Genomic DNA, 12180 nt, shown 5'->3' on the forward strand with positions numbered 1-12180 from the left:
TCAGACCCGGCCTTAATGTCCCACCCGCGCCTCGGGGGCCGCGCAGCTGGTCCGCGCTGACCCGCCGTCCTGGCCGGGGCGGACACCCTCGGGGGCCGCGGCCCTGGTCACCTCAGGCCCCAACTCCGCCGAGTCTCGCTCCCTCCCCTGCGTCTTCGCCAGCGATCCCTGACCTCGCGCAGCTCCCTCCATCCTGGGGTTCGATACTCTGCCGGGGTTGGAGGGGGGTGGGGTTGGTGACTCCTCAAACACGCGGGTCCCCAAGACAGAGGGTCTCCGGATGCAGCCAACTCGGCCCTCCCCACCCCCCTCGTCCCCCGGGGACCCGAAGCCCAAGGGCTCTGCGCCCCGGCGACCCGCAGCTCTGCAGAAGGATATTCCGGAAGGAGCCGCTCCACTCGGCACCTACGGCCCGCGGGGCCCCTTTTTCTAGGCGGAGCCCAGCCGGGTCACACGTGCTCGGCGCCGGCAGCATTTCCAGCCGGGCACTCGGACGCCGCGCTGCGCGCGCGGGGACCGCCCCCCTAACGCTGCCGGGTCTGGAGCGGCGCCGGGAGCGGAGCTGCTAGCTCTCCGCAGCCAGCAGCTCCGCTGGCTGGCTCGCAGCACCCAGGCCTCGTTAGGGGCAACCTGTTACGGGGCGGGAATGGTGCCCGTGCAGTTCCGCGGTGGGCAGCGAGCAGGGCCGCCCCCAAACCCGCCTCGCCCCGCACCTCGGTACAGGGGGGATTTCTCCTTAACGGGGCCCCTGGACGCCCATTTTAAGTCCATAAAAAAGCCGAGTGGAATGTTTTGATTGAGTCTCAACATTGTCTTTGAATAAGGCTGAGACCATGTAATTAATGTGTCTTTTTAATAAGGGACAATACGGCCGTTCAAGCTATTTAATTTCATTTAATTTTCCATCCCATTTGCTGCACAGCCCGCTTTTACTTTTAACACCCAGCCTTTCACGGCCCATCTTGCTCCACTGGGCACATTAGATTGGTTTCACCCTTGCTTTTTAGGGGAGAAAAAATAAAAGAAAATGTGTTCCTTTCCTCCTTTGTGGACAATTTATTTCACTTGGGGAACTTCAACTCTGAGCCACAGGACAGAATAAAACTCGGCGAGCTGGTGTGAATGCCTCTGGCGCAGTCCCTTTCTTCTCGAGGGGCTGGGAACCAGCCACAATTGGCTATATTAATAAATAACTTTCCTCACAGTCGGCCTTTACATGGTCCTATTGATAAAATTGTTCGCGTGTCGTTCACGCTTTTTCACTCATTAAGGAGGGCCGGGGAGGAGCCCCGAACCCAGGCCCGGAGCTCGCCCCTTCCCGCTCATGGTGCTGGTAATTTAAACTGGGTGTCATCCCGGAGTCGCCAGGCCAGAGGTTAGAGGGACATGTTCATGGCTTAAATTTATTGCCCTCGACTTCGGAGCGGCTTCCTCTCCTCCTCCCCTCCCCCGGCTTTTGCCATTCATGGGCCGCCTGATCAAAGGCTCCCTCTCCCTCGCCGGCAGCCTTCGAAGCCCTAAGAGGGGCAACTGGAGGATTAAGAGGAAAGATCGGTGGCAGCTCCCTCAGAAAGTGGTTCTGGTCACGGCGTGGCTGCGCGGCCAAGGGGCCGCAGCGTGCGGCCGCGAGGACCTGCCAGGTGTCTGTCTCTGTTCTCCGCCTCAGCAGCCGCGCCTACACAGGCTTTGGTGTTAGCCCTGAGACCGGCCGTCCATGTGTCGCCGCACCGTTTGACTCGAGATGCTTAGACCTGAGACCCTTGACCGGGCCTGGATCCCCCGTTATGCTAACCTCGAGTTTTGGAGCGCCATTCGCTCTACCCACAGATCACTGCTGTTACCTTTCGTAACACACCCCAGTGAACTGCGGAGTGGAAGCTGAGTACATCATCATTCCCATGTTATGGATTAGAAGAATGAGGTTCTGAAGTGATTCACCGAAGTCTCCCTGAGTCTTGAATGCCAGAGCACAGACTGAAGGACCCCAAGTTTCCTGACAGTGTCCAGTACGGCCAACGCAGGTCTCCGTCGAGGGCTGCTACGGGGCTTTGTTGAGGGCCTGGTGGGACCAACCGCTGAGTTACAGGTGTCGCCACCTTGCGTCGGGCCGCCGTTGTTAACCACAGTCACCTCTGCCAGGGACCTCAGAACCACACCTTCCGCGGGCAGAGGCGGGTGGAGAATTCGGTGTAGTGGCTGTTGGGAGTCCTCCGCTCGAGTGTACGGTGTTTGGGCTTCCAACACAGGCGGGAAAACCACCGCCTCTCGGGCCTCTCCTGGAATACCGCGATGGCCCGCATCCTGGTCCATAGGATTTGGGGAGCGGCGCCCAGGATGGGCAGAATCCTGCCCAGGATGGCAGGCGCAGGCAGAATTGTCACAAACATCTGAGGAGCTCAATCACTCCGCTATGTTATGAAAAGAAATGTCTCCGCACAAATCAGAGACTTCCCTTAAAAAAAAAAAAAAGAAAAAGAAAAGGAAAAAAGACTGAGGAGCATTCTGGTACTCTGGTTTAACATTCCGGAGCACGCGCGTTCTCCTAGTTCACGAGTTGGGCTAAAGGCAGGTGTTGCTAATGCCCGCCTCATCCTCTTTCCCCGCAACCTTTGATAGACTGCCTCTTTTTTTTTTTTCTTTTTGAAGTTAGCCCCAAGGATTCCCTCCCGTTTTAAAATGTAAAAGCAAATCCGGGCTTGAGTCGGTCGGTTGGCATGTGAGGGGGACCTGATAAGAAAGACCCAGTCTTGAGCATCCCTCTTTAACCCTCTGGTGAGGACAAGGCACAGGATTACCGGCAAAGCCAGGGCCCCGAGGCCGCTTCCCTTTCCCAGAGAAAGTGCGGGTCCGGGGTGCACCCGAGGACGGTGGTGTACAACTTCCTACGTCTACCAAAACTAGTCGGGACGCTTCATATTTCGGGGCGAAACTGGACAGAAGGAACGAAAAAGCTGTTCTAAATAGACGACTGGCCTGGACCCAATCCCCTGAAATGGTAATATGGTCGTTATTTAAAAAGTGTAGGTATTTTCTGGTGTTTTCCCATCAAGTACCTGCCTAATTTCTGTATGGCACACGCCAGAAATCAATAGAAGTTAACAAGTCCTCCAAACAGTCCCCATCTCTTTGTTTAATCTCCTTTACAATAAAGCCAAGGGGAGAGAATTAAAAATCTTTGAAGTAGACCAAGGCTCAAAGGAATCAGCCAAGTAGACTTAAAGTAGTCACTTATTTCCCAAAACTGGTTTGTCGGCGAACAATAAAAGGAAGTAAAATTTATGGAGAAATTATACAGTGGATTTGTCACTTAAAATATCGTAACTGTCTCGAGGACAATACCCCATGCTGAGGATTAATGGTCCCGCCGGACCTTTGATTCACCAGCGCCTTTTCTTCGCCCTTGACAAATTGGATTTTTAGGAATGGGAAGGTCGCCTGGACCATTGTGCGCCAGCCATTCAGAGGCCTCGATTATGCAGAGGGCTGAGGGAACTACTCCATGTGACCCTCTCGGGTGGGACTCTGCAGCTGCTGCGCAGAGCAACTCTCTCACCAAACTCCGCGCCCTTGCGCTCGCGGTGCCAAAAGGCGCCCGCCCTGATTGAAAAGGCGCAGTGCATGCCCGCCCGCGTCACTGCGCGGGCGGAGGACGCACGTCGGGGTGCGGCTCTCTGGCTCGAGCGCCGCTCGGGCTCTGTCACCCGAGCCCTGTGCTGCACCCAGCGCGCCCACGCGCCTGCCTGACGGCTGCGGCGGCAGCAATGCACGGAACAGCCCGCGCTCCGGCCACCAGCGTGAGCGCCGACTGCTGCATCCCGGCCGGCCTGCGCCTGGGGCCCGTGCCTGGAACCTTCAAGCTGGGCAAGTACCTGTCAGACCGCAGGGAACCCGGGCCCAAGAAAAAGGTATTAGCCATTCCGACCTCCGCCTCCAGCCATTCGCCTCCCTTTGCCCTGGCCCTGGCAGGGGTAGATAGGGCAAGCGGAGGAAAGGGGCGATTGAGTCGTTACCTGCCAATGCTGCCAGGTGGCCCGGGGACTCCAGTAACTCCTCGCAAGTCGCATTAACTGAAAGCTGGACGTGGGCCGAACTGTGGGGAAAGGACGTGGCTGAGAGGGGACAGCGCCGGGGCGGGGTGCATGGGGCTGTTTACGTGAGGGGACCACTCAGAATCCGCGGTTTCCCTGAAGCTCCCGAGTCTCGTTCGGAGAGGCATGTGTGTGTGTTGGGGGGGGGGGGAAGCCGGGTCTCCCCGCAAATGCGCCCTTTCTCTGTTACACAGCGCGCAGGGCGTTGAAGACTTTACTTACCTTCTTCCCTTCAACGCGCTAATTTAAGGCTTAAATTCGCCTTAAAATAATTTAATCTCATGTGCTCCGAAAAAAACAATCTTTGGGAAACTCTCAGTTCTTAGGTGCACCCCCATCCCCACCCCCGCGGATGTCTGCTGGGGGTTTGGGGTAGGTGGAGAGCGAGTGATCCAGGTAGTGGCTCCGCCTGGGGCCCCGACTGAGGGCGAGGAGTGCCCACCCGCCTGGGGCACCGGGTCCGCGCGTCTGCAGCCAGGCTTTGAGGGTCCAGGCTCGCAACTGGGAGGCGTCGGGGCCGACCCGCCAGTTCTAACTCTCCGAACTTCGTATAGACCTCCGAGCAGAGTCGGGTTTTAAAGGCTCCCTTCCGCCCTGAGGCGTCCCAGCCGGCAAAGGTTCTCCAACAGCTACCGGGAAAAGAAGGCAGGAGTCCGGTGGGGGGTGGCGGGGAGGGGGGGGGGGAGGACCTTAGCTTTGCCTAGTCGCTGCCGTGAGCTTTCTTGTAAGAAACTGCTCCCGCGCAGGGCCAGCGGGACCCGCATGTGACTCCCTACGCGATCACCCTCTTCCCCGCGGTCTAAAGTCTTCTTTACACGCGCTTTAATTGCTTTTAAATAGCCGGCCATGCTGCGGCCGCGTTGTTCGTTCACACACTTTCGCTGCCGGACTCCTAGGCACCTCTGCATCTTGGTGCTGTGTAGTGAGCCTGGGGAGGCACGAGAGGGAGGTGAAGGAAACTCTGGGTTCTGGGGCTGAGGTCTCTTTTATATTAACGACCGCTCTCAGAACCGCAAGAATAGGAACTGAGCGGGGGCGGGGGTGCGGGACATCTTGGTACAAGACCAACCCCCAGCCTCTCACGGAGGATGCTTTCGCTCTTGGTGTTGCCAAGGTGGGACGAGAGAGGGGACTGTTATAGTAGCCAGCCTCCTGTCTTCCTCCCTTCCTTAAGCAAGGGTCCTAGGAATTACCTTCCTCCCAGCAGCCCACAGAGGTCTGGCCAAAGCGAACGCAACCATTTTTCAGAGTCGGGTGGGGTGTTGGATAAACTTTCCCTCTGGATTGTGGGCCTGGCCGTGGCGCGAGGAAGAACGACCACTGCTTGTGTTGCAGGTGCGCATGGTGAGAGGGGAGCTGGTGGACGAGTCGGGGGGCTCCCCTCTGGAATGGATAGGGTTAATCCGGGCAGCCAGGAACCCCCAGGAACAGACTCTCGAAGCTATTGCAGACTTACCCGGAGGACAGGTACTGTGGGCTTCCCCCACCACTGCCAATTCTACCTACCTAACCGTTACTGAGGTGGCTATCAATATTAAGAACAAAGCGCTTTAGCTGGAGGTCTCATTTAAACGTCTCAACAACCCTCTAAGGCATACGCTATTATTTTCCCCGTTTGAAGAATGAGGGAAGTGAGGTTCAGAGAGGTCCAATAGCTTTTTTCAGGGTCACACAGCGTCAGAGCGGGGACTTGAACCTTTCCTTTTAGTTGCTTTTAGACCGATTACCCAGGAAATGACAGCAAGCTGTCCCGTTCCTTGTGTCCCAGATCTTCTATCGAGCTCTTCGAGACGTCCAGCCAGGGGAGGAGCTGACCGTGTGGTATTCCAACTCCTTGGCTCAGTGGTTTGACATCCCCACAATTGCCACTCCGACGCACGACGAGAAAGGTACCGAGCCCGAGAGGGCCTCCGGGCCAGCGCGGGTGGGTGACAGTCCAGCCCTTCTCCGTTCTTTGGACGCGACCCCAGGGTCTTTCTCTCGAGCTATGTAAAACTGAATTCATGCTCCCTGTCTGTGTGAGCAGAGAGACGACGTCACCACTACCACCTTACAATCAACAGTAAATGATAATAGCGACAATAATCTGTCTCGCGACGACACCGAAAAAATACTTTATGAACATGAGGTCTATCCTTTCCTATTGCATACCCAGAGACAATTATTTACTCAATTAAGAATCCATAAAGAAACCTTAACATATTATGAATCACATCATGAGCTCCAAAAAGCATAACTCAAACCTGGAACGTTTTTAGAAGGTGGAAGGGCTTCTCTTCACTGGTTTGAAGAACAGTATTTCCACGGGATTTTAGAAGCATTACGGTACTTACAGCTGGTCTGTTGGCAGGTACTGAAGCCCTTCCATTTAAATGGTATTTATTCATTTCCCCCTCCCTACTTAAATTGAATCTGGGTTGTATCCCAGTTTCTTCTTAGATTTATTTGATCCCTTCCAAAGCCAAGAGTGGATTTATGCAAATAAGGGGCAGTAACTAAAGAGAAGAACATTTTCAAACCTCCCCTAGAACACTGAAGAACACTGTCTGTGAAAAAAAAATCTGGGTGGTGCTACAAGAGTTCAGATCTTGAGACCTCCCTTTTAATTCACAAAGCTTCCATGACTTTCTTTTTTCCTTGTCAATTGTTAAGGTTTGTAATTTCTCCTAAAGACACAGTTATATTTAAAGTCAATATAATGAATGTTGTGAAATATTTTAACATGCTGTCCTCCCAAATTGCCTGCTCAAATCTCATCCGTCTAGAAATAGGGTTAAAGAAATTAATACAAATGTGAGAATTAAGAAACAATTCATGAATAAGACAGAATAAAGTTTATTTAGAATGATGAATCACTTCACTTCAAAGTATCACTGTCTTGTGGGTAGACTTGTGTGTACAGTATTCATAAAAGATTATCCTAAAGTAGCTTGTTCCTTATACTACATTATATTAAATTCTTTTGTCAACTTCTCCCACTAAAAGAGAAGCATGATAAAAGATCTGTAGTGGAGAACTCTGTAATCTGCCACTACCGGACAATTCCAACAGCTGCTGACCTTTAGGGGCCAGACATTTCTACACAGAACACCCCTCCTTAGGCACTCTCAAATCATACAAAAGCAACCTGTTTGAGTGGTGGCCCTCGTGTTTTCATTTCAGCCAATTAAGCTTATGAACAGATGTCAGAATAAACACCATTTTCCTTTTGGGAATGCATGGGCTATTCTGAACCCCGACTTCCCCACCTTTGATATACTTGAAATCTTGGCAACCTCAGGGTTACACCAAGATGAGGAGGCAAAGTCACTCATGAAGTGTGTTTGACACTTTTGGCATGACCTGGATTTCAGAGTCTGGAGAACATGTCAGTTGGTTAGAATAAATTGAAAAAGGGACATAATAAAACAGAGAATTTGCTTAACTCTTGAAAAGATGAAGAAATAAGTAGGGAAGGCTGCTATTCTTCCAACATTGAGTAACTCCAGTGGGTTTCAATTCCATAGTAATTTTAAGGAAAATATGGATCCTTTGTTTTAGGAAGGAAGCTTACTTGGCTTTTTGATTGACTAGAGTCATTCCAGAGCAGCCTTTGAAAATTCCTTCTTTAAAAAGGGGTAGAGAGGGAGGTTCTGAACTTAGGAGAAGGGAGGTTATTTAAGATGTTAAATCAGCATACCCAGCAAGAGAACCCAGGAAGTCTCTTCTTTTTTTCCAGATTTATTTTACAGGGATGTTCAATACAAGTTAACAGAAATACTGAAATGATTTTATTTAAGTTTTCCATGAACAATTAGGGTAGGCTCTCAGAGGTAATCCTCGCCCCCCACTCTGCTTTCTGCCCTACCTTGATGTCAGCTGGAATGAACTGATCCTTGCATTTTAGTTATCTAGAGGCACTACTTGCTTTATGCAAAGCTGAAAATAAAACACATGAAGGGAAGAAGATATAGGACTTTTTTCAGTTGTTTTTGTAGTAATGCTTTAGAAGTTTGAGCTGCTTGTGTGCAAGGGGGAGGGAATTTAATTTTTCCATTGAATTTAATAAGACAAATTTTGGGTACTTCCTTGTGGCTCAACTAACTTCTTTCTCACAGACATTCTTCAGTATTATCAAGCAACCATAACACCAAAAAAAGAAACCCAACTGCAAGATCGCTGTTTTCTGTCCAGATATAACAAGACCGTTTTAAAGTGAAAATTAACTTCCGCCATGTGATCACAATCTGTTTCATACCTGTGTCCCTCGATTGTGTTCCCAGACCTTGGCCAAATTAAAAACAACTAATGTTAATAATATTAAACACAAGAAAAGGCTTGACAGCAAAAACATGTATATAGTTCCTCGTAGAGAATTGTATGCTTACTAAAAGCTGAGTATCTGTATCATATCTATCTATATATTCATTTCATAAGAACTAAACTATCTTTTCCAAGGACTTTATTATTATGCCTGGACTGGTGCAGCTTTCTAGGAGTTAATTAATTACCAGGTGGAACAACTGAGAACATAATACGACATCATCCTTCAATTTTTAGACTATAAGGACATAGGGCGTTTTCTTTTTTTCTCATCAAATTAAATGGGGTTAAAGAGGAAATAAAGATACAAATAATTTTGAAGAATAGCAGATTATAGTCCCTATGTGGTCCTTCAGTTGGTCACGCTCCAGGAAAACCTCAGGCAAAATGTTTAAGGCTGGGAGGCAGTGGGAAGGGTGGGTAATGGACATAAAAGGCATTGTTGTATGAAAAGGAATGATTACATATGGCCCATACATACAAGATATTGTCTCGCCTGGTAATGAGGCGCTCACGACCATTAGATTGGTCTTTGTTCAGTTTATCCAAACTCCTTGACATACGCCACCTATTCTGCAAACGCCAACAGATGGGCCCGGGCACAGCACAGCCTCAACACTTGATTTAAAGCAACAGCTGCTCTCTCTGCTCGTTTCTTCCCCCGGCCAGCCTGCCTGAGCGCTGCCCTCCCAAGGAAGATTTGCTCGGATGGCCCGGAGGAAGTCTTCGTTGGAAAGGCCCAGGTCACCCCTTTGGCCTCTGAGTAATCCCAGAGGATGGAGATGGTGACAAAGTTGGCCATTTGGGGCTTCTCGGAGTCCTTGCTACAGTGGGGCCACCGAACTAACTCACTCTCTGGGCCCCAAGAACACTCTTGCTCATACCTCTGGTCATAAATCTGGGCTTTGCCTTGGGTGCGCTTTCTTTCTCTTTCGCTTGTTCGCCTCTCACGGGGTCGCTTTCCCACTCTTTCTCGCCCAGGGGAGGAGCGCTACATTTGCTGGTACTGCTGGAGGACGTTTAGATACCCCAACAGCCTTAAGGCCCACCTACGTTTCCACTGCGTGCTCAGCAGCGGCGGGGGCCGAACCTACCTGCACCACGAGCACGCTGCTCGCCAAGGCGCTGCCCCGGCCGCGGATGGCCTTCCCTTCTCTCCGAAACCCCCAGCGCCCGACTTTGCCGCGGCCGCCCCGGCTGGCACTCTGCGGCCCCACTCGCAGGCCCCGCCGCCTCTCCAGGCCTGCGGAGCGCGGGAGAGTATCAAGCGCGAGGCCTCCTCTGCGCCCTCGGCCACGTCGCCACCCGCGGCCAAGTGGGGGCAGTCCAAGAAGAGCAAGGAGCAGCCGGACCGCGCCCTAGACATGAGCGGGGCCTCCCGGGGACACGGCCACTTCCTCGGCATCGTAGGCGGCTCCCCAGCTGGGGGCGGTGGCCTGGCCTTCTACCCCGGAGTGCGCTCGGCTTTCAAGCCTGCCGGCTTGGCCAGGGCGGCCGCAGCCGCGCATGGCGACCCCTACCGGGAGGAGGGCGGCGGCAAACCTGGGTCCGGCTTGGCCTTAGGCAGGTTGCTGGGCGGGGGCCGGGCGGGCGGACGCCCGGTAAGCGGGGAGAACCCCGCGGCGGGCGGCGCCGGCCACCACCATCACCACCATGCGCACCACCACCATCACCATTCCAAGTGCCTGCTCTCGGGGGACCCGCCGCCGCCGCCGCCTGGCCTACCCTGCTCGGGGGGCCTGCGCAGCTTCCCTCTGCTCCCCGGGGCCCCGGAAGAGGCGTCAGCCTTCAAGCATGTGGAACGCGCCCAGCCAGCGGCGCCTGCGCTGCCGGGAGCGCGTTTCGCCCAGTTGCCCTCTGCGACCGGGCTGCCCGTCGAGCGCTGCGCGCTGCCGGCCCTCGACGCGGGCGGGCTCAAAGCCTACCCGGGTGGCGAGTGCAGCCACCTACCTGCCGTCATGCCGGCTTTTACTGTCTACAACGGGGAGCTACTCTACGGCTCACCGGCCGCCGCCGCTTATTACCCGCTCAAACTGCACTTCGGCGGGCTGCTCAAGTATCCGGAGTCCATCTCCTACTTCAGCGGGCCTGCGGCGGCGGCAGCAGCAGCGGCAGCTGCCGCTCTAAGCCCTGCGGAGCTCGGCTCCCTGGCTAGCATCGACCGAGAGATCGCTATGCACACGCAGCAGCTGTCCGAGATGGCAGCCGGGAAAAGCCGAGGCCGCCTGGACGCGGGGACGCTGCCACCCGCCGTCGTGGCGGCGGGAGGCGCTGGGGGTGGCGGCAGCGTAGGCGGCGGCGCCGGCAAGTCCAAGACCGGCCACCTGTGTCTCTACTGCGGCAAGTTGTACTCGCGCAAGTACGGGCTCAAGATTCACATGCGGACGCACACCGGCTACAAGCCGCTCAAGTGCAAAGTGTGCCTGCGGCCCTTCGGTGACCCCAGCAATCTGAACAAGCACATCCGGCTGCACGCCGAGGGCAACACGCCCTATCGCTGCGAGTTCTGCGGCAAGGTGCTGGTGCGCCGCCGGGACCTGGAGCGCCACGTCAAGTCCCGCCACCCCGGCCAAAACCTGCTCGCCAAGGCGGGCGATGGCCCCGGCGCGGAGCCTGACTACCCGCCGGAGCCTGGGGAGCCCAAGAGCGACAACGACAGCGATGTGGACGTCTGCTTCACGGACGACCAGAGCGACCCTGAGGCTGGAGGCGGCGGCGAGCGCGACTCATAACGAATCTTCTCGGGAAAGGGTGGATTTGGGAGGCGGGAACGGAGATAAGAAGTTGGGGAGGGGAGAGTGGTTCTCTTTTGGGAGAAGAGAGGAACTCCTGGAGAGTGAACCGGTTGACAAAACCGTTTTTATTTTGGTTGGGCGCCAGATTTGGAACAGTGAGAGGTCCCAGGTCCTATAGTGAAATTCAGAGCTAAGGTTTAGAAGTGGCTCAAAGAAATCTGGCTTTTTGCGTAGCCGGAGCGAGTCGGGTCCCTGTGGACCCTTGGACTCCGCGGGTAGTCTCTCCCATGAACCACCCAGGAGGTCTGCTCTCAAGGTTTAGGATCGCATTAATGTGAACTTCACAGCGCCCTTGAGGGCGTCGATTTTAACTGCCATGTATTTTTAAATTGTTCTTTAATGTGGAGGAAATTGTGCCTTTTGAAACGATGTTGTGTGTGTGTGTGTGTGTGTGTGTGTGTGTGTACATTAGCATTTCACTAAATAGGCGAAACAGTAGTCAAAGTTCGGTAGACGTGACATCCATCCATCTATCCAAATATTTCCATTTCATCTGTTCTCGTGTCAAAGACTATGCCTTCCCGCATTGACTATATAGTGGTAGCAGGTGTGCAAATTGGTCAAGTTGCAATTATTTATAAAAGAGTAATGACAAATGTAAAATATCTAAAGCATGAATCTAAAAGCACGCAATATATAATTTTAAAGAAAATGTCTTATTTGGTAGAGTACAGATGTGATGTATGTTGTTTTACAATGAATGATGTACAGTGGATTCAGTATTTTGGTCTTGGTTCCAGTTTGTGCAATCTTTAATAAAAATAAAGATACACATGACAGTTTCTTCACTTAGCGATTTCAGCAGATCCTTTAAAGAAAGAGTTTAATTCGAAAACAATTTTCAAGAAGACTCCATAATAAAATGAATCACAGGACACTTGAAGACTTTGACTATTCATAAGGTAAATGTTAAGTAGTGTTGTAATAGGGAAATATACTATTTCCAATATGTGTACTTCACATGCTCCCAGATAGCGGGCAAAGTAACTGTTTTC

At 52.9% G+C, this 12180-nt stretch overlaps 1 protein-coding gene across 1 annotated transcript; it reads left to right on the top strand.

Moving 5' to 3' along the window:
* Positions 1-3415: 3415 nt before the first annotated feature.
* Positions 3416-11973, top strand: PRDM13 (PR/SET domain 13). The gene is made up of 4 exons (XM_023254192.2): positions 3416-3905; positions 5424-5555; positions 5857-5977; positions 9372-11973. Exons 1-4 carry the CDS (start codon positions 3762-3764, stop codon positions 11120-11122), a joined length of 2148 nt encoding a protein of 715 aa, XP_023109960.1. The 5' UTR covers positions 3416-3761; the 3' UTR covers positions 11123-11973.
* The last annotated feature ends 207 nt before the right edge of the window (positions 11974-12180 follow it).

This window comes from Felis catus, chromosome B2 (assembly GCF_018350175.1).
Source record: "Felis catus isolate Fca126 chromosome B2, F.catus_Fca126_mat1.0, whole genome shotgun sequence".
Lineage (NCBI taxonomy): Eukaryota > Metazoa > Chordata > Mammalia > Carnivora > Felidae > Felis > Felis catus.

Bases quoted from the DNA above. Each gene is read 5' to 3' on its own strand.
- PRDM13 (XM_023254192.2), top strand. From the start codon at position 3,762: ATGCACGGAACAGCCCGCGCTCCGGCCACCAGCGTGAGCGCCGACTGC. The intron at 5,556-5,856 runs GTACTGTGGGCT...CTTGTGTCCCAG, and splicing joins CAGACTTACCCGGAGGACAG to ATCTTCTATCGAGCTCTTCG. The intron at 5,978-9,371 runs GTACCGAGCCCG...TTTCTCGCCCAG, and splicing joins TCCGACGCACGACGAGAAAG to GGGAGGAGCGCTACATTTGC.